Below are 22453 nucleotides of genomic sequence, written 5' to 3'. Positions count from 1 at the left end.
AGGATCGGCGGGCGGGGGTCCCGCGGCGGCGGCGGCGGCGGCGGCGGCGGCGGCAGCGGGCAGACGGGCGGGCGGTGGGGTCCCCGCCTCGGGCCCCTCCCTCGGACGGCCCCCGCCCCCTGCCCCCCCAGACCGTGCAACTTTCGCCCGGAGCCCACGCACCACCCCAAAAACTCCCCGGGCGAAAACGAAAGTGGGGGCGGCGACGTACCATGGCGCTGCTGCGAGGAGGCGAGGCCGGCGCCGGAGCGAGCGCGCTCGGTCCCCGGCGAGGGGGGGCCGGAGGCGGCGGGAGGAGGCGGCGAGGGAGGGCGCGCGGGGGAGGGAGCGAGCGCGCGAGGGAGGGGGCGCGCCGCGCCCGCCCCCCCAGCCCGCAGGACCCTCCCCTCGGCCCGCCTCCCCCCGGGCCCGCGCGCCGCCCGCGCCTCAGGCCGCTCCGCGCCCCGGCCCGCGCTGCGGCGGCTCCGGCAGCGGCTCCATCCCCGGCCCGGCCCGGGGCGGGCTGGCTGCGGAGGGAGCGGATCCACCTTCGCCGCGGCGCGCGCGCGCTCACACACACGCACACACACTCACACACACGCGCGCGCAGACGGCTCGGGGACACTCGCCCGGGACCTCCTCGACTCCGACACGGACACGCCACGCACCCTGCCGCGCGCGGACCCACCCCGGCGGCGCCTGCAGCGTGTCGCCGACACACGCGGCCTGCGGGTGGCAGCCACACACGCGGGGACCCACGCTCGCAGCCGCTGGGGGAGTCTCGGACACACACCTCCTGCAGGATGCCACAAACACACACTCACACTCGCGGCCTGCGGGTGCCACCCAGACAGACACACACGGGCACCCACATGCTCGCAGCCTGCGGGGTGTCACCCAGACACCCACAGCCTGCGCGCTGTCACATACACAGACTCGCAGCCTGCGGGGTGTCACCCAGGCGCTCAGACAGACTGCCAATCGTAGACACACACTCCAGCCCTGGGACGGAGCCACACCCCGCGACCCCCAGGACCCCTCCCCCAGGCCGTCGCGCCAGCCTCTCTGGCCCGTGAATGCAGGTGTCCCGGATACACACGGTCACAGACACGCGCAGCGGGGACACGGGACGGATGGGGACACACACAGAGACTCGGACACCGAGGGCGACAGACCTGGGGGGCGGGGGTCCCCCGGGGGTCCCGCAGGGGCTCCAGGCGGGGCGGGGGCGGGGAGTGCGCGGGCGGCTCTGTGGGTGGGGGGATGGACGGCGAGGCCTCTGCAGCGGGGGATGGGCGGGCCGAGGGGGGTCAGCGCCCCCGCCCCCGGCGCGCGGGCCACTGCGGGCTGGGACGCCGTGCCGCAGCGCCCCCCCCACCCCGCGCTCTCCCGCAGTCCCCCCTCCGCCCGCAGCCGCAGAGCAGGCACCGCCCCCTTCCCCCCGCCTGGGCCCTGCGTCTGGCGCAGCGGGGACGAGGGGAGGGGGGCTGCCCGGACCTGGGGTGGGGAGGAGATCCTGTGATCCGCCTCGTGTCTGAGTTTCCCCCGCCCCGCGACCCCAGTTCGCCACACTGGGGCTCCGGGAATTCAGGGACCCTTTGGGGACAGCGGTTCCCCACTCCTCCAGGCAGGACGCCAGGGTTTAGGGTGGGAGCAGGCCCCGCGCCAGGAGGAGAATCAGGCCCTGGCCGGCCCTTCTGCAGCCACGGTTGACTCCGGGGGCTTCTGGAAGTTGCTTGTGTGTGTTTGGGTGCCATGCCGGGCCCTGGGGGGCTGGGAGGTCTGAAGCAAATGGGGGCGACCCCAGCCTTGCCTTGAATTGGGGTCCCTAAGTATGGGCTCCCCGTAGGCCTTATCTCAGCTGTCCCCAGAGCATCAGCCCGGGACGCTGAGGGTTTCTCCGTTCATCGGCACATTCCTCTCCCCACTTTGCAGAACAGAAAAGCGAGGCCCAGAGAGGGGGAATCATCTTCCCGAGGTCGACCAGCATGTCAGCAGCGCAAAGGCTTTGATCCTAACGCCTTCTCCAGGGTGCTCTGCTGGGCGGGGGGAAGGTTCTGGAGGCGGCCCGGCTCACACCCCTGAAGCCAAAGGCGACAGAGGGGGTCTGCAGCCCCGGCCCCGGGGAGGCAAGGGTTACAGGATAGAGACCCCGTCTCTCTCAGCTCGTCTCTAATCTGCCCGTTAATTCCCAGCTTGACTCCTCTGCCCCTCCCGCCTGGGGAATTAGCTATGTGGGAGGAGGGGAGGGGAGGGATGGGTTGATGGAGCCGGGCAGGGATTGGGGTCCAGAGCTGAGTAAGGGGGGGCACGCAAGGAGCCCCCCACCCATCATTTTCCCCAGCAGGCCTGTGGGCACGTGGTCAGCACTTCACACGAGCCCATTCAGCCATCCCTCACAGCTGCCCTAGGAGGCGTGCGCTGTTGCCTCCATCTGCATCTCATGGATGAGGAAACTGAGGCTCAGAGAGGTTTAGACACCTGCCGAAAGTCACCAAGCTCACAGGCGATGATGGTTCGGAGGACGCCTTTCTGACAATGAATCTCTAAATTTTGGTTTCTTTTGTGATCTGGACAGGCTGACAGGGTTCCAGATCCTCAAGACGTGGTTCCTTTCTGCTCAAACGTTCTTCCTTCCATCTCTCTCCTTCCTCTCCCATAAGCAGCCAGAAGAAACCGGGCGACACCTTTGACACTCGACTGGAAATTCCCCTTCGCTAAGCATCCAGCTGCATCACCGACAAGTTCTGCTTTCCGTGGAACCAGGGGACGCAACTCAGCTAAGCTGCTGCCCCTCTCTGCCAGGAATCCCCTTCGCTCCAGATGTCTTGGCCTACAGCTCTTCCACTCTAGAACATTCCGAAGAGACAGAGGAATTCGCAAACGTGTAAAAGAGATGCGGCCTTGCAGAGACCAAAGAAAGGTGAACCCTGGCAAGAACGTGCCATGCTCTCGCACGCTTCAAAGTGGGTCGAGATTTTTAAATTGATAAAACCCAGTGCTGGTGAGGATGTGGTGAAACGGGCATTTTCATAAACAGCCTGGAGGCGAAGATGGTAAGAATTGGGAAAACAATTCGGCCTGCACGGCGAGGCCCGAGACAAGTTCAGACGGTAGGGTCCAACTTCCGGGAGTCTGTCCCGAACGTGGGAAAAGGTATGTATGCCCCTCGATAAGATCGTTGCCGTACACTTGTGAAAATGGCTACAAATCGGTGTTTCTCAACTTTTTTTTCATGATTGCCCCTTCAGCTGTTTTTAGACATTTTTCTCGGAATCAGCCCTCATGAAATTTTAACACCCAGATACACTGCCTATGGGTTTGTGTATTGTATGCATGTCTGTGCTTTGTACATTGAAAGAGTGAAATTTTTTTTCATGCCCTAAGAACCAATTTGGGCCCCTGTTGAGAACGCGTGCTGTAAATAACGGCCAGCCTTCCGGTGGCATGTGATAGGGTCCTTTAAAAATAGCGAGGTTCCAATAAGAAAAAGACAACTACTCAAAAGAAACATGTGCAAAAAGCATGAACAGGCGCAGTGTGAATGATGAAACGTGGGGGGCCAAGAAGTGCATGAAAAGATGTCCACCCCTTTTAGGGATCAAGGAAATGCATGACAAGGCCACCACGAGACCCCTCTATCATTGCCCCAAAGTTAAAATATCCAGCAATACCCAATGTTGGGGAGGCTGTGCGTACACTGAGCTCTTCCACACGGCAAAGGCTTTGGAAAGCGGGCTGACACTCCTCACAACACTGAACACTCATGTGCCACATAATATAGCCTTTCCTCTCCCAGGTGTCTATTCACAAGAAACCGTGGCTTACAGCCCCGGGAAACGTGCCCCAAAATGTTCATCCCTGCACCGTGAAGAAGGCGAAACGCCAGAAATGATCCAAATGCCCATCGCTGAGAGAATGGAGAAATGCATTGTGGGAAATTCACCCGGAGGCATATTACTCAGCAGCCACAGCCGTGTTCTCAGCCGCAGGCAGACGGTATGGATGGACTCAGCAATGTGACAGTGACACGCCCAAGAAGCTCCCACGTATTACACACAGCATGACACCCTCTTTCTGAATGGACAGTCACTAAAAGGAAACAACATTTTGGGGGAAATACCTATTTGAGATACAATTATTTTCAAGCGAGGAAAGGACACATTCCAGATTCCAGAATATGACTAACTTTGGGGCAGGGAGGCGCTCCGAGAGCAGGGGGCAGGACCCGCGTTTTGGGGTGTGGGTTGTTGCGAAAGGTCTGTTTATCCTGGTGCTGCCGAGTGGGTGGCTGTTGGCTCTATTCGCGAACTTTTAAAGTTACGACTAAAGGGAACAATGGTGAGAATCAATCATGAGTCAGATTGGGATTAAACTCATTGCAGCATCTGAAGTCCCAGTAAGCAGCTAAATCACTAAAAATACGAATTTGCCAGAAGGAGACCGTCAGCTCCACGTTGGGGGGCGGGGGGAGTCTGTCTGTTTTGTTCACGGCTGCGTCTCTGGCCCTGAGGACCTCACCGGGTACGTAGTAGGTCTTCAATGCATATTTGTTGACTGAATGAAAGTTTCGGAAGGACTAAAGGCCTTGTAAATCTCATTTTTAAAAAGAAATCATGTATATATATGTGTAAATATGTATTATACATATTATATATGCATATATAAGATGTATTACATATAAAATATATATGTATTCAATATGCAGTATGCATTATATAATATATATTTGTATATTGTATAATATATGCAGATATCAAATAGGCATATTAAATATGCAAACATGCATATCAGATGTGTGAATGTGTGTACAGAGTATGCAAATGTGCATGTCAGGCTTGTGAATATGCATGTATATGCAAATATGTTGTTACATATGCAAATATGCGTGTCGGACATGTGGACGTGCATGGTGAATATGTAAATATGCGTGTTAAATATGTAAATACACATGTTTAACAGAGTCATGCACACGCACACCCAGCAGGGCCCTTCAGCCACAGCGCTGACGGGAATTAATCCCCAAGATGCTTTGTATGGAGGGAAAATTTTTAAAAAAGGAAACAAATCACTGAACGATAACGACGCACCTCCAACCCTTACGTAGAGCCGCGTAAACAAAGTCGCGCGGTATCGCAGCCGCAGGTGTGCACACCTGTGAGGTAGGAGCGTGTTTAAGCCCGTTCTGCAGATGTGGGAACTGAGGCCGGAGCCGTACATGCCAATGACCTGCGGTTACTTCCCTGCGGCACAGAAGCGTCACAGACTGTCAGCAAAGGAGCGGGTGTGGCTGCCTGTCAATCACAGTCTGTTGCGTCTGGCTTCCTTGACCCACTTATTTCGAGGTTCATCCCCTTGTCCTGGGTACTGAGAATTCCCGCCTTTTTATTGCCAGCTAATATTCCACTGTCTGGATGTGTGAGCACCCGTGTGTGCATCCCTTGCTGTGGACATCCGAGTTGCTGCCCGTTCTGGACCGTCACAGAGAGAGCAGCTAGGAGCCCCCCCACACAAGCCCTCGGGTGACCATCTGCATCTGGCCCTGTGGGATAAAGGTCTGGGAGCAGACTGCATCGGATGCCCAGCGCATTTGCGTGCAAGCCTTTGCACGGCCTGCTTCCTAGGCTTCCATTTCTTTTGCGTCAAGACCCAAGGGCGCAGGCGGGGTCCCACTGCGGTAGGTGTGCATTGAACTTCTTAAGAACCCGCCCAACCGTTTTCCAAAGTGGTTGCACCATTTGCCACACCCACCCGGAGAGATGGAGTTCCAGCTGCGCCCCCTGCGCTGGCCGAGCCCAGTGACGGATGGGGAGCGTGCCAACCAGATGGCAGCGGGGGTGAGTCCTGACGACGATTAAATAAGTTATTTGCAACCTGCCCGGAACAGGATGCAGCACACGCGAAGGATGGAGGCGAGTCTGCTACGTAAATCAGACCCGGCTCGAGACGCCAGGCTGTTCACGGCCCTCCCTTAGCCACTGGGAACAACCTGCGTGTCCAGCCAAGGGGGATCATGCAAGAGATGTCCCGGGATGGCAGAGCAAGGCGGGCTTCCCGAAATCGTCAGTGGGGCGGGAGAAATGCTGGCGATGCAACGTTTACAGGGGAACAATAGCACGTGACTCGTGTAGGAACCACACATTTATTAACAACACCAAGCACACCTGGAGAATTTTGTACACAGTGCTGCCCAGAGTCACCCAGGGGTTGCCAGCTTTTTCTGCAAAGAGCCAGAGAATAAGATTTTCAGCGTGGCAGGCCAGGCGGTCTCTCTCACCTCCTCAGCCCTGCCCTTGTAGCTCGAGCCACCAGGGATGAGAAATCAATAAATGGGCGTGGCCGTGTGCCGATAAAACTTTATTTACAAACACAAAGTGTGGATTTCACATAATTTCCGGATGTCACAAAATATTTTTCTTTTGATTGCTCCCAAGCAGTTAGAAACGTACAAACAATTCTTTGTTCTCGGGCTGAACAGAAAGATGGGGCCCCTGGGTCGTAGTCTGCTGATCCCCATGTTAAGTCATTGCCACAGATCCACGTGGACGGCACTGACATCATTCGCATGGTCCAGACAAGGAAGCTAAGGCACAGAGAGGTTGAGGGAGTGGCCCGAGGTCACACAGCCAGGACTCGGGAAGCTTAGGATTTGAAGGTGGCAGCCTGGCTCACAGGCCCCTCTCCCTACCCCAGGAGGGTCCTACTTTCTGGCTCTTGGCTGTGAAAAAGGGCAGGAAAGGAAAAAAGCATGGCAAGGAAGGAACAGACCAGGAGGAAGGAGGTGGCAATCGCCGATTTTTTTTTTGCGATTTTTTTTTCGCGATTTTTTTTTTTCCTTTTCCATATTTCTGCAGGAGATGTTATTATAATCAGGGGCAGGGGGCCGGACTTCCCAGCAGAAGCCCCTGTCCCCACAGTGGGTGAGGACAGTCTTCAGATGTTCCCTCGAAGCCTCTGGAGCCCCGGGAGGTGAGCAGCAGCCAGCTCATTATGCCCATTTGATAGGTGAGGAAATTGAGGCCCGGGTGGCCCCACGGCCCTAATAACAGTTTCCACTGTGTGGGCGGCCTCTCCAGCCATTATCCCATTTGATGCACAAGCTGCCCTCCAGGCAGGAGCTGGTTTGATGGAAGAGACATCGGCTCAGGCCCAGAGAAGGAAACAACCTGCCCGGGGTCACACAGCTGGTGCCAGCAGGCCTGCTGGGGTCATGGCCTGCGAGGGTGGGCTCCAGGACCAGGCAGAAGTTCCCTGAGCACTGAGGGAGCCGACGACCAGCTTAGATGGGTGGGCCCGGCCATCATGGCTTGCTGCCTGCACCTCTAGATAACTAACCTTTTAATGAGATTATTATTATTATCATTATTATTATTTTTGGTGAGGAAGATTGGCCCTGAGCTAACATCTGTGCCCATCTTCCTCTACTTTGTATGTGGGATGCCGCCACAGCATGGTGTGTAGGTCCACACCCGGTTCCGAACCCACAAACTTAACCACTACACGCCACCAGGCCGACCCCAACACAATCTTTTTAAGAATCAAAAGGAATGCCGACGATCCACAAGGCACAAAATACCACGTTTAAATAAAGACAGGATGGGGACGACTGATTTTTTTTTTTCAGCCTCGGCCCTGTCGGTCCAGGGTATGGAAGACCAGATCCGAGGTGACCTGGGTGGGATACAGGGATGGACGGGAAGAGCATGCCTGGCACAGGGAACAGCCCAAGCAAAGGTGTAGAGGCCACGAAGCCTGGGAGGCACTGGTGGGCGGGGGGCTGCAACAGCCAGGGGGCCTTGAAGGCCGTGCCCGCTGTGCCTGGAGGAGGCCGCCCCCTTGCAGCCGCCCTTCCCGCCCCCCCAGCCCCGCCACCGCCGGGCCGCGAGGCCTGGAGCGTGATTTTGAGGGTGAGCCCGGCTGGGCCTGGCGCGGGGCCCTTCTTCCTGCCAGCAGCTCGCTCCTCCTTTTGATTCTGTTGGAAAAAAAACAAAACACCCCCCCCCCCCACCCCCGCGCGGGAGGAATTTGACATGGCAGCGGGCCCGGCCCTCGGCCCTCCCCCGCGCCCGCCTCTGCCAAGCGCTACGTGGCCAAACCAGGGGACCCTTCGAGAAGGGCGCGCCCCGCCCCGGGCACGCAGGCCTGGGGGGAGCGCCCTGCCTCGGTTTCCCCTCTGGGAGGCCAGCAGGGCTGCTCCGGGCGTCCCGGGCCCCCTTCAGGGCTCAGCTCGCACCCCCACCGCCACCCCCACCCCCACCCCCTTGGCCCGGGACCATCTGTTCATTGAAAACCTCCGCGCTGGGGTTTCGTTGGCAAAGGGACTCCGGAGCGAAGGGGCGGGGACCCAGCGCCCGGGATGGAGGCGGGGACTCTGGTCAGGGCCGAGGCATCCCCAATGGTCCCCGCCGGGCCTCCGGGCTGGGGGGGGGGGGTCACGGCCCCTTCACACACACACACCCGCATAGACACGGCTCCTCGGTCCCCTGGGAAACGGGCTGGCCCTTCTGACGCTGGCCGGGCCCCAGACCCCGCGCGCGCCGCCTCCACCACCCGCCCGTCAGTCAAAAAGCAGCTCCTGGGGACATGGAAGTGGCCGGCAGCGTGACCAGGGGACCGGAGGCTGCCCTCCTGCCAGCACATGGTGGGGGGGCCCTGTCCAGACTCTCGAGTCTCTGGGGGGTCCCTGGCTGCACGCGCCCCCCCTCCCTCTCTGGGCCCAGTGAACCCCTGGGGCTCCCCCAGGGCTGGGAGAGGACACAGGAAGGGGGACAGAGACCGAGCTGGGACACTGAGGGGGGGACTATAAAAGCTGATCATAGCCCTGTGTCCGAATCCGCCGTCCACACTGACGAGCACGCGCTGGGCGCCCCGTGCGGTTCTGGGCCCTGAGGTCGCAGCGGGGAAGAAACGAGTCAAAACTCCCGCCCTCGTGGAGCTGTCGGTCCATGGAGGGGGGACGGCCGGCCGGTGAGCAAGATGCAGAAGTCGAGTGGACAGTGTGCGGGGTGGCGATGAGCGCTATGGAGAAAGAAGAAAGCGAGGGAGAGAGGGGACGGGGAAGCGGGGGTCGGGCTGGGGGTGCCGTTCGAGGAGCTGAGACCAGAAGGAGGTGAAGGAGGAGCCACGTGCATGTCTGGGGGGAGAGTGTGCCAGACGGCACAGCGGGTGCAAAGGCCCTGGGGCAGGCCCTGGCCTGGCGTGTTGGAGGAGCAGTAAGGAGGCCGTGTGGCTGGAGCAGAGGGAGGAGGGGGAGAGAGGGAGGAGGGAGGGCAGGGAGGGGACGGGGTAGGTCGTGCGGGGCCGCGAGGAGGACTCGGCTTCTCCCCCGAGGGAGGGGAGCCTGGAGGGCTGTGGGCGGAGGAGGCGGGACCAACTCAGGGCTCCCGGGCGCCCTCTGGTGGGGGCTACGGGGAGCACAGACGGAGGGACCCGGATGGAGGGGGCCAGGGTGGAGGACCACAGGGAACGGACTGGATGCAGGCTGTGTACCTACTATGCACCAGGCACCTCGCTGAAACCGCCTTTACTATCACAGCCACTCCCCAGCTGGGGGTTACCATGCCCCCATTTCAGGGATGAGGAGAGACGGCCCAGAGAGGGAAAGGATCTTGTCCCCAATCCCACAGTCTTTATGTGGCACTGTCTAAAGCCCTCCACGGCTCCCTATTGCCCTCAGGATGACAAAGTCCTCCCCGCGGCCCCCAAGGCCCTGCACGACCTCTCCTCGTGCCCTCCCTGCCTTCCTCTCCTCCTTCCAGCCACACGGGCCTCCTCGCTGTTCCTCGCACACGCCAGGCCAGGGGCTGCCCCAGGGCCTTTGCACGGGCTGTGCCCGCTGCCCGGAATGCCCTCCTTCAACGGGCCTCTTCCTCTCTATCTGCCTTGCTCATCTTCGCATCCTCGGGAAACGTTTGATGAACGACTGCCTGAAATGTGAGCATCATTGTGGGCCTGATATGGCGGTGCCAGCCGAGGGGCGCGGGGCTCCCTCGGACCCACCCTGGCGCCCCTATATTAGGAAGCGCCGGGAGGGGGACGTCCGAAAGGGACCGAGAGGGCGGGGCTCGGGGGAGCCAAGGGACCGCCCCCAGCCCTTCCATTGGGCCAATGGGCTCCGCTTGGGTGTGTGGCCTGGCTCGCTGGGGCGTCCTCATTGGCCAGGGCGTACCCAGCCGGCTCCTGATTGGTGGGGCCGCAGGGCGCGTCGCTAAGCGGGCCGTGCCACTCCGGTGCCCCGCCCGGGCTGCGACGCCCGCCGGTGCCCGCGCCTCCCTCCCCGGCGGGGCCCGCGGGGCTGGGGCGGTGGCACTGCCCGGGCACGCACGCCGCCGTGCCGCCCTCCGATGTTGCAACCCCGGCCTGCCCTGGGCTCCGCCCCCTGCCGCTTCCTGGAACCCGGCCTGGCCGCGCGGGTGTGGACCGCTCGCCCCTCCCTGCGGCGGGGTCGACTACCCCCGGGGCGCTGGGGGCTCGGAGCCTCCGTGCCTCCTCCGCTAAAGGGCATCTTTGAGGTCGCGGGGCTGCTGACACCACAGAGCAGGGGTCTCAAGGGGCCGCTCGGCACCCCGGGGGACGTCTGGGGACATGTGTGGTTGTCACACTGGGGGAGCTCCAGGCATCGAGGGGGTGGGGCCAGGGATGCTGCTCAGCCCCGCACAGCGCCCAGGACGGCCCTCCAGATGTCCACACAGCCGAGGAGGAGAAACTGCACGTGTAGCCGTTTGGAAACTGAGAACACAGCGCACAGGAAAGGAGTTGCCTGATTATTATTATTCACTCAACAAGCATTTATTGACCTGCCACCATGGGCCAGGCCCTTACAGGGCAGGCTTCATTTATCCCTGGGGACAGCTTCAGGAGGTGGGGACGATGACAGCCTGGCAGGTTTACAGGGCACCTACTATGTGTGGGCACAGCCCATGCCTCCTCCGTGTGCGCGGCCCCCTCATGACCGCCTGGCGCGGCCACCTCTCCTCACTCATGTCACAAATGCACAGACGGAGGCCCCTGCCCGGCGCCCGATGTCCCCGCCTCCCCAGGCTGCCCTGGGCAGGACAAAGGCACACAGTAGGCACTCCTGCAGCCCAGCCCCGAGTCGCTTGCCTGGGACCGAGAACCACCTGCTCCCCCACCCAGGGGCCCGGCCCGGTGCCCACAGCCAGTGTCTGTCCTCGTTAGTCCCCCTAGGCTCCGGCTGTTGTTAAAGGCACCGGGGGGGGCACCCAGTCCCACACGCAGAGACTGCCGCCCCTGTTTCTGCCGAGTTGGGCGCCCCAACCCTCCTGGAAGGGGGGAGGCACTCCTGTCCACACGCTCAAGGTGTGGCTCACGACGCCTCGTCCCCGCGGGCCTGCAAACAGCTGGGAGGGGAGCAAAGCAGCCGGAGAGCCTGCAGCTAGACCCCGGGAGCACTTCCTGGGCTGGGAGGCCCGTGGAGCACGAAATTCACCCAATTTCCCCCGCTCTGGACTCACTTCACGCCCTTGGAAGAGAAGTAGAGCCAAGAGCGGGCGAGCGATGACCCTTCGGAAGGACATCGGGAGATGCGGCCACTCGCCGTGGGCAGTGGGACTGACTCCCGGCCGGCCGGGGAGTGGAGCCCCCGAGTTCTTGGACGTTCTCCGGATGCCTGGAGTCAGGCCGAGCCGGGCTGGAATCTGGGTTTGCTGCTTGCTGGCCGTGCGACTGGGGGCCGAGGCCCGGAGGTGGCACGGAGCGAGGCACGTTCGGGGACAACAAGGTCATGGAGCGTGGCAGCCGGAGGGACGGGGGAGGCCTCCGCCCTGCCTGGCGGTGGGCCCGGCCCACCCGGAGCTGCCCGCACACGCCCAGCCTCCGGAGTCCCGCTCATGTCTCCCTGGCATCTCTCCCTTCAGACGGGGAAACTGAGGCCTGAGGGCACCAGCATCACGCACGGTGGGAGCTGCTGGAAGTCATGGGATGTGGGAACACTGCCTCCGTGTCCCCCTTCCCTGCCCAGCTTGGTCACTCCCCAGGCTGAGCATCTCCCACTGTCCGGCAGGAACTCAGACAAGCTGCTCTGGCCAACTCTCTTGGCCTCAGTTTCCCCATCTGTCCAATGGGGGAACCCACCAACGTGCCGGCAGGGGGCGCCATAGGGAAGAGAAGATGGATTCCGTGCAGAAACGGGGGTGAGGGCGGCCTCGTGGTTTCCAGCCCCACAGAGCCCACCAGGCCTCCTTCCCTGAGCCCCAGGCCCCCGGGGCCTTCGGTGGTTCGAACCCCAGCTCTGCCACTCACAGACCATGCGGCCTTGAGGAGCGGCATCCGGGCTCCGTGCCTCAGTTTCCCCATTTGTCAAATGGGCACAGGCGTACGAGGATCGTGCTGTCAGTATTTACCAGCTGCCCTGGTGGCTGGAGGGGCGCCCCAGGGACCCCCCTCACGTCCCCACGTCCCCACATCCCCTCCCACATCAGGGCTGGGGTCTCCTCTTTGTGCCAGGAGGGCAGCCCCGGCCCCAGCAACTTACAGCTGGGGGACGGCGACTGCTTCTCTCGATCTGAAAAAGGAGCTTTTTTGGCCTTTGGGCTTTGGCCTTTGCCCTCTGACCTCCAGAGGCGAGCAGGAGGCAGCTGGCAAGCGATGTCCCCAGCCAAGGGCAGAAGGGCCTCGTCTAGGTGCTTCTCCGGGCTGGGTGGGGGCAGGGAGCGGGCGCTGGCACCCAAGCCGGGTCGCCAACGGCAGGAAGTCGGTTACAGAGGGCGCGAGTCGTTGGCACGGCGATTTCCGGCTGTGCTGCCGGGTTGTGCAAAGGGGCAGAGCGGGAGGCGGGCACCTGCCATCGCCACCACCCCGGCCCAGCGGGCCGAGGAGGGAAGTGGGGCTCAGAGCAGGACGGCCACTGGCTTGAGGTGACCCAGCGGGGCCTGCAAGGGGCCCAGTGGGACCGGACGGCTCACCCCATCTCCGTGTCCCCAGCCTCGCCTCCCCCTGGCGCCCTGGGGGCGGAGTGGGGGGCCGCTGACCAGGTCTCTCACCGCCAGCCCTGCCCCTGACGCGCCATGAAGCCCAGCCTCAGTTTACCCATCTGTGCAGTGGGCCCGGTTCGCTCGTTTACCTATGTTGGGTTTAAACTCTCTTTGATTTAACAGACACACATGTCCACACCCGCGAGCGCCCATTCTCACGCTTCCTACGAATGTGTTGAACCCTCTCAGGGACCCCAGAGGAGGCGCGTGCCCCGTTCAGATCTCCCCTTTGCAGAGAGGGAAACTGAGGCACAGAGCGGCCAAGCGCTGGGATGGCCCAGCTGGGAAAGGAGGAGCTGGCACTTGATCCCTCCTCCCGGGGGGCTGCCCTGAGGATCCACAAGGGCGAGACGCGTGGGGGCCTCCCCACCTCACGGACGGAAACGCCAGGGCCTGGGGAGGGCCCCCAGGTCAGGGGGTCCCAGGGCCGGCCCAGGTGCCCTGGGAAGGGGGGGCATCAACACGTCTCCAGGTTCATCGTGACACTGCCGGGCTCCTTGCGTGGGCTCCCCAGCAACCTGAAGAAGGGACCACGGGACCCTATTTTCCAGAGGAGGAAGCTGAGGTGCAGAGCGGAGCGGTGACAGCCCCGGGGTCAGAGGCGGACGGGCACAGGGGTGGGGGGAGCTGCAGACCCCCTTCTGGAAGAGGCCTGGCCGGCGCCCCAGCCCAGCCCTTTAGCAGGGCCACCCCAGAGTGACAGACCGAGAGGCCCAGCGGAATTAAACAGAGCAGCGGGCGGGTCCCATCGTCGCCAGGACAAGGTGTCCCGGTTCCCCGGGCAGCCCGGGGGTGGAGGGCGGGCACCCCGCTCCCACTCTGCTCTCTCCCCCAACCCCGGCCACCTCCCTGCTGAGGCCCAGCTGTGCTGGACCCCTGCTCAGGGGAGCCCAGGATGGAGGGAGCCGCGGGGCGGGTGCCAGCTCTGCCTGGGGACCCGGTGGGGGGAGGGCAGGGGGGTACAGGAAGCGTGCCACCTGGCAGCTCCGCTCCGGGGCCCCACTTGCACATCCGGCTTGCGACCTTGGCTGCACCTGAGACCTCACTTTCTCTTCTGGGAAATGGGCGCCCGGGGTTCTGCGGTCTGGAGTGTGGTACACAGTCGGTGCTAAGTAGTTGCACGCCCCGGAAGGCGTCGGAAGCTGGAGTGCGGGCTCCGCGCGCCGTGAATGGCGCGTCGACAGCGGCCGTCGCCACAGTCATAAAATCTGATGCTCGTGTCCGTTTTCTGCACGGGGGTCAGTGTCCCTCGACACCACATGTGGGTTTGGTCACTGGACCCCGGGACGCCGGCTCCACCAGGACAAGTATCTTTGTCTGACCAGCTGCCGGCCAGGTCCCCAGCGTCGAGAACAGGCCCTGGCCCTCAGAGGCGCCCGGCACGCGGTCTGGGAAGGGCAGCCGACGGGCTCGCGTTTGAGGCTCGAAAACCCAGGAAGGGGGAGGGTGTCATCGCTCCCGTTTTCCAGAGGAGGAAACTGAGGATCGGAAAGCGGGGTCACCTTCTCAAGGTCACCCTGCAGAAGTGGGACAGAGTGGAGATTGGAACCCGGGACCCTTTGATGTCCAGGCTCCCGGCTGAGCTGCTGACCTGGAGCCGCATGGGGGATGCCAAGCGCTCGGGGGACAAGGACCCTCCAGCTGGTCCCACATCGGTGGCCATGGCCCCCTCACCTCCAGCAGCCGGCGGGGGGGCCGAGCCTGCCCCCTGCCCCCGAGGATGCTCCCGGCCGCTCAGCTCCCGGACCCGGAGAAAGGTCCCCACCATGGGCGACAGAGCCGGACTGGCCGAGGAGACGGCAGTGACCCCCCCCACCAGCCCCCAGCCCTGGGCCTGGCTGCCCCTTCTGAGTGTCCGATGTCCCCAGAGACGGGGAGGGGCAGGCGAGGCTCCCTGACCCCACATGCACCCCTGACTGGCCCACAGGTGACCCCTGTGTGGTCCACACTGTGACCCACTCCTTCCGGCTCGGCCACCTGTCCCCAGCCTTCAGAACCCACCCCCCGATGGTAACCGGGTCCACGAGGTGGCTTCTCCTGGGGACCCCCATCCTGTGACGGAGACAAAACAGGGAGAGCAGAGACGCAGGTGGCAGGAGGGGACAGCCTCAGGGGATGTGTGGAGTGGGTCGCAACCTCCTGGTCCTCTCTGCTCCTCCCTCCACCCCCTCCGGGGGGCGAGGCTGCCCGGGGCCCACACCACTCACCCCCATTAGCATCTCTGTGGGCCTACTGTGCGCTGGGTACCCACTTCTGTCATCTCCAACAGCTCAGATCAGAACTCAGATCTGCCTCAGCCCCCAGGCCCCGCATGACCTGCCCCGTCCCCTCCCTGCCCTCCCTGCTCCTTCTGCTCCAGCCACACGGGCCTCCTCCTGCTCCTCCCACACTCCAGGCCAGGGCTGCCCCAGGGCCTTTGCACAGGCTGTGCCCGCTGCTTGGAATACTCTTCCCTAATATCTTCAAGGATCTCTCATCCTTCAGGACACCTTCCCTCTCTTCTCCCCTCCCAGCTGTCACCCTCCCCTCATCCCATTTCTGGTTTCACAGCCTTGTTTTCTGAAGTTATCTTCAGCACTTCCATGTTTGTGCGCATCTGTCTTGGTCGCCGCTGTTTCTCCAGGATGTGGACCAGGGCTCAGCCCCCAGTAGGAGCTGGATAAACGTTTAGATGTGCAGTCAGCAAACCGGCCCAGGGGCCAAGTCTGGCCCCCGACTTGTTTTTATAAATAAAGTTTTATTGGCGCACAACCACGGCCACTCCTTCGCGGGTCGCCTCTGGCTGCTTCTGTGCCGCCACCGTCATCGCGGGGACGGTCCGGCCCTCACAGCCGAAGACACTGACCATGAACCACTTTCTAGAAAAAGTTTGCAACCCCTGCTTTAGACTAAACCACAGAAATCAAACCCACGAAAACAGCCAACTCCGCCCTGGCTTCGGGTCCTGACTCTACCCTCGACCTCCTGCAGCACGACTAGGGAGCACTCTGCCTCCCCAAGCCTCAGTTTCCCCATCTGTCAAAGGGAGATGGTAAGAGTTCCGACCTCGCAAATGGCTTCCGGGGCGGGGCAGTATGTTCACAGTGATCAAATAGACCAATTGGAGAGATTCGGAGCCCAGAGACACATCCTCGGGTGTCTGGAGAGGTGACACCACAAGCCACCAAGAAAGATGACGGGTCAGTCAAGGGCCCTGGGGACAACTCGCTTGCTCCACGAGAGAACTGAAACTGCTCTCCTGACTGACACCGCCTGCAGAAGGGACGCCGCCCAGATTAAAGACACAACCATGAAGGATAAGATTTCTGTCCAGGGAAGGGCGCTGTGCACAGAGGGAATAGAGAGACCACAGGACGGGACAAGAAATGGCAGGGCTGAGAGCCAGATACACAAGGACTCCTCCGCAGGGCTGCTGTCTGGCATATTGCATGGGGAAGTCATTCTTACTCTAGTCTAATTGAGCTCCAAGAAGTCCCAAGGAGAATGTTGGTCCACGACGTGTGCGATAGGGTGGCACAGCTCCTCAAAACCACTAAAAAGAGACGGCAAAGTGGACAACTTGTCCAAACAGGTGACTTTCATGGGAGAGAAGCCTAGAGACCACCTGTGCAAGAAGAGATGCTCAGCTCCGTCCACCAGAAGGCACATGTCGGAACATCCACAGCCACTTCATCCACAAGAACCCCAGACTGGAAAGAACCGAGATGCCCCTCCACACGAGAACGGATGAGACAAGCGAGTTCTGGTCACATGATGGAATATTATACAGCAAAGGAAAAGGACCATCTCCATTATAACAGGGTGTTATGAGCTGAATTGTATGCCCCCCAAATTCATATGTTGGAGTCCTAACCCCCAGGACCTCAAAATGCGACTGTCTTCAGAGATGGGTCTTTACAGAGGTGACCAAGCTGAAAATGAGGTCATGAGGGTGGGTCCTGACCCCGTATGACTGTTGTCCTTATGAAAAAGGGACATTTGGACAGAGGTGCACACACGGGGAGAAGACCACATGAACATGAAGATGGACATCCACGAGCCAAGGAGAGAGGCTGGAATGGACTCTCCCTCACGGCTCATAGGAGGAGCCAGCCCTGCCGACACCTTGACTTTGGACTTCCAGCCGCCAGAACGGGGTGACAGCAAATTTCTGTCATTTAAGGTGCCCAGTTTGTGGTACTTTGTTGCAGCAGCTCCTGGAAATGAATACACGTGAGCTGGTGAGCTGTGCCCCACGAATCAAATCCAGCCCGTGATGGTTACATTTCCTGTCCGCTAAACTAGGCTCTGGCGCCCAGCTGTCTGGTCAAACGCTCGTCCAGATGTGGCTGTGCAGGCATTCTGCAGACGCGATTCTCATTCACAATCGGTTGACGTTAAGGGAGGGAGACGGCCCTTGGTGGTGTGGGTGGGCCTCGTCCAATCAGTCGAAGGGGTGGTGAGCCAAACCCGAGTGAATGAAGGAATTCTGCCTTGAGACTGGAACGCGGGAATCCTCCCTGAGTTTCCAGCCTGCCCTACAGACTCTAGGCTCAAGACGGCGACGGGGACTCTTCCTGGAAATTCCCACGTGCTGGCCCGTCCTACAAATTTTGGACTTGCCGGTCCCCGCACGGCATGAGACCGTTCCTTACAATAGCTGCCTATTTATTTATATCTGTATTTCTCTCTCGGTCTGTTTATATCGCTCGGTGCCCGTGTATCGATGGAATCACACACACACACACACACATCCGGTTGGTTCTGTTTCTCTGGAGAATTCCGAGGATCCGCGGTGCATCCCTGGCTTTTACGAATAAAGTTTTATTGACACGCCGTCACGCGCATCCACGTCTGGACCATCTTCCCAGGCGTCTTACACACGTGTGCAACGGACGACAAAATAGGGGTTTCAAGGACACACGGAAATAAAATAAGACACACGGTGAGCCCTTGAGATGTTTGCCTAGGAAGGGAAGGCAGTGGGAAAAAAGGAAGGAAATACGCGAGTAAATTAAAGAAAAAGGGGGAGAACAGGAGAAAGGAGACCTTCCAGAAGGATCGAAGGGCCGGGAAAGCCCGAGGCGGGTCCCGGTCACGTGCTGCCCTCTAGCGGGGCCCGCGCGCATCGCGGCAGCTGCCACCGTCTGTCCATCAACAGGGCGGAGCCCCAACTTCCAGCGCCGGCTGCCCCGCGCTTTTCTTGTTCTTTTTCCTTTAATTGTGATTAAATACATTTAACCTAAAATTCACCATCTTAGCCATTTTTAAGGGCCCAGCTCAGCGGCATGAGGCACATTCACATGGTTGTGCCACCATCCCCGCATCCCTCTCCAGAACTTTCCATCTCCCCAAACTGCAGCTCTGTCCCCAGGAAACACTGACTCCCACCCCTCCCCCAGCCCCTGGCCCCCCATCCACTTTCTGTCTCTGTGGATGTGGCTCCTCTGGGGACCTCCTGTGAGTGGACCACACAGTGTGTGTCCTTCTGTGTCTGGCTCACGTCCCTGAGCATCACGTCCTCCAGGTCCGTCCAAGTGGGAGCAGGTGTCAGGACCTCCTTCCTTTTCACGGCTGCGTAATATTCCAGGGTGTGAATGGACACACTGTGTGGATCCATCATCCGATCACGGACACTCGGGTTGCTTCCACCTTTTGGCGACTGTGAGTCATGCTGCTGTGAACACGGCTGTGAAAAACCTCTTGGAGCCCCTGCATTTGACTTTTGGGGGTCGATTCACACAAGCGCCACTGCCGGACCACATGGTGATTCTATGCTGAAGTTGCGAGGACCCACCAGGCTGCTTTCCGCAGACCACGCTTTCCCTGTGTGACTGCCCCCCACTGAGGTGCTGTCCCGTCTTTTGCCCCCATAAACGGGACCGAGCTGCACATCTCTCCACACACGTCTTTGCAGACCTGTGGCTCCATGATGAGAATCGACAATGTCGTGTTAACAGGGGGCTGCATTTTGCATTTTGGCAGATGTTACCTCTTCCTCTGAAAAGGTTGAACATCTTTTCCTAGACTTTAAATCCACTTTCATTTCTTTTCAGTGATGGTCTGCTCATGTCTTTCGCATATTTTTCAGTTGGCCTTTTCTTATTGCTTGATGGGAACTCTTTACATATTTGTGGTCCTGTAAAGATCTTTTTCGCAAGCATGTTGCAAATATTTCTCTCACATTTGAGGTTGGTTTTCTGGCCTTTTGGTCATGCGTTATATTTTAATTTTTATGTAATGAAACTGATTAGTCTTGAACAAGAGGTAGTCTACACCGAAGTTGAAATATAACAATGGACACCTGAAATTTGTATCATGTTATAAACCAATGTCACCTCAATTTAAAAAAAAGAAATATTAGTCTTGCTTTTCTGGTCTCCAAGTCTTCGTGCTTGCTTACAAGAGCCCTCCCGCTCCGATCCCATAACAGTTTCTCCCATATTTTCTTCTAGTACTTTTCTGTTTTAATCTTTTTACAGCTAAACCTTTGACCCCTCCGTAATGCATGTTGATGACAGATACGGCAGAGGGCGGCAACGTCATTAGCAAAGCTGGTAAAATTAAAGCAAAAAATGAATAACACGGTATCGGATGATCAATTAAAGCATCACCTTAACAAAGTGAGGCCACACCGATGGCAACGAAGAAATCGATGAGGGGCAAATAGAATGATTTTCCTCGCAGAAGAATGTCGAACCTTCTCTGTAGCTCTTCCTCCGTCCCGGGGGTGAGTCCAGGCTCAATGACTCGCTTGCAAAGATCAGAGCAGAGAAATGGACAGACGGCAACCCGACAGTGGGGAACCTGGCGGGCCGACCCTAATCAGGCGTCAAGGTGAACGTTGGGGTGATGTCGGGGGGTGTCAGGACCAGAAGGGCACCTGCCTCTGTGTCCTTCCCCCAAACCCATGTCCTCAGTCCAATCATAAGAAAATGTCCGAGAAACCCAGATTGGGGGACGTCCCCAGGACGGCGGCCCGTCCTCCTTCATGACGGTCACGGTCATGGAAAACAAGGAAAGATGGAGAGACGGTCACAGCCCGGAGGGGCCTGAGGAGATGTGACAACTAAATGTTACGTGCCATCCTGGACCCGAAAGGGGACATTTATGGAAAAACAGGTAAATGTTGAATAAAGTCGAGTTGAGTGAATAAACCCTAGGAATGTCCGTTTCTAAACTGTGACAAACGGCCTGTCATTAAGGACGACGTCCACACTGCGCGCAGCGGGTGAAGGGTGCGGGGGACGTCTCTGTGCCATCTCGGCAACTTTTCTGTAAATCTGAAATGACTCCCAAACAGCAGGCCCCTGCAGCCCCATCTGGTCCAGGATGTCACCGACTCTTCAGGATGGAAAGAGAAGAAACGGAAGTAGGACCCAGGAGCTATGATTTTAAAATAATCGTGAAGTCAGCCAGAGTGGGAGGAAACGAAGGCATTGAGTTTATTCAATACACATTTATTCGGTGCCTGCTGTGTGCCAGGCCCCACGCTGCGTGCTGGGGACGCGGAGACGGCCCCTGCAGAAGCCTCTGCTCCCGTTTCGCAGCCGAGGCAGGGAGACAGAATGACACAGGATACAATTGCAACGTCGCATTAACGAGAAGCTTGGGGGAGGCGCAGAGAGGGGACCCCACAGGACCTACATCAGCCGGGAGGGGGGGTGTCCCAGGTGCCATGTGAGCTGAGCACAGAGGGGTGAGACAAAGCCATCTTGGCCAGGCGGGTATGGAACAGCATCTCGGGCCGAGGGAACAGCATGTGCAAAGGCCCTGGGGCAGGAATGGGACTGGTGATTGGAGGAACAGCGAGGAGGCCCGTGTGGCTGGAGCACAGGGAGGAGGGGGAGAGAGGGAGGAGGGAGGGCGGGGGAGGGGACGGGGCAGGTCATGCGGGACCTGGGGGGCCACGGGGAGGACTCGGCTTCTCCCCGAGGGAGATGGGAGCCTGGAGGGCTGTGGGCGGAGGAGGGCGGGACCGACCCAGGGGCTCCCGGGCGCCCTCTGCAGGGGCTGTGGACAGGATGGACTGCGGGGACCAAAGTGGGAGAGGGGACCAGGCAGAAGGGCTCATACTGGCCGAGGCCCATGACACTGGTACCAGGTCAGTTTATTTAACTTCTCTGAGCCTCAGTGACGCCATCGCTAAGGTGACATTGCAAGGATTTGGTGACCAGACTCAGTGCCCTGCCCCGCATAGTAACTGCTCAGCAAACCCCAGTTTGCCCCAAATAACCCACTTAATCCTCCCAACAGCCTATGACGAAGGAATGATTCTTATCTCCCTTTTACAGATGAGGAAAGCCAGGCACAGAGAGGGACAGTGACTTGCCCCAGGACACACAGCTGGTGAGTGGCAACGTGGAGCTCTTGCCCTTCATCCCTGCGTGTCCGGCAGGGTAAGATTACAGATATGGGTGGGCAGGGCTGCCGCCTCTGAGAGTAAAATGATCGGAGGCGTCGACCTCATCTGGGGAGGGCTTCCTGGAGGTGGTGACATTGCAGCTGAGACCTAAAAGATGAGCTGAAGCCACCCAGGCAAACTGGGGGAGAAGGGGAGCCCCGGGCAGGAGGGATTTCACAGGCAAAGGTCCTGAGGGAGCCCCTGCGGGGATGCAGGACCTGGGTGGACCCATGCCGGGAGCCCAGGCTCATCTTTTCCCCCTCCCCCCGCCCCCCTCACGACCACCATGTGGCTCGTCTCCTCTCCCCAGCGCCGGTTTCCAGGGACCCCCCTCCGTCTCCCTTTCAGGTTGGGTGGCTCGGCGGCCCCCTCCCCCAGCCACCTCCAGCTGGGAACAATCCCCAGAAAGGGGTCATTAAGTGGCCCGGCTGAGGCCGCCTAAACCCGCTCGCAGCCACTATTTTAATTTTCCACTGATTTGTCTGCGGTGGGCCCCCCAGAGCCGAGCCATGTGTGCGCAGACGAGCCCCGAGGCCCCGGGCCGCCACAGGCAGCAGGGGCACGGGGGCCCCCCGAGAGGCCGCTACGGGGCGACTGGCATGGCGTCTGGGCCCCCAAGTCTCCCCTGCCCGGCCCTGAAGGGGGGCTTCCCAGGCTGCTCTGGGCCTGTGGCCTTCACACTCGGGACAACCACGTCTGCTGTCTCCACGCATCATCCATCTACCCGTCCATCCATCTGTCCGTCTGTCTGCTCGTCCATCCAACAAGTCATCCATCCATCCGTCCGTCCATCCATCCATCATCCATCCATCCATCTGTCCATCCATCTGTCCATCCATCCATCCATCCATCCACCATCCATCCGTCCGTCCGTCCGTCCGTCCATCCATCCATCCATCATCCATCCACCCATCCATCCATCTGTCCGTCTGTCTGCTCGTCCATCCATCCAACAAGTCATCCATCCATCCGTCCATCCATCCATCCATCCACCATCCATCCACCATCCATCCGTCTGTCCGTCCGTCCGTCCGTCCATCCATCCACCATCCATCCATCCACCATCCGTCCGTCCGTCCATCCATCCACCCATCCATCC

General features: G+C 60.0%; 1 protein-coding gene across 1 annotated transcript in view; it reads right to left on the bottom strand.

Annotated features, from left to right (window-relative positions):
• Positions 1–362, bottom strand: part of NFIC (nuclear factor I C) — a 53534-nt gene extending 53172 nt beyond the window's left edge. Inside the window, exon 1 of the mRNA XM_046637461.1 lies at positions 212–362. Within this exon, the coding sequence (XP_046493417.1) occupies positions 212–214 (3 nt within the window). The 5' untranslated portion in view covers positions 215–362. The remainder of the gene's footprint in view (positions 1–211) is intronic.
• Between the last annotated feature and the right edge of the window lie 22091 nt (positions 363–22453).

Source organism: Equus quagga, chromosome 14 (assembly GCF_021613505.1).
Source record: "Equus quagga isolate Etosha38 chromosome 14, UCLA_HA_Equagga_1.0, whole genome shotgun sequence".
NCBI lineage: Eukaryota > Metazoa > Chordata > Mammalia > Perissodactyla > Equidae > Equus > Equus quagga.
This window is presented reverse-complemented; position numbering and strand designations above follow the sequence as displayed.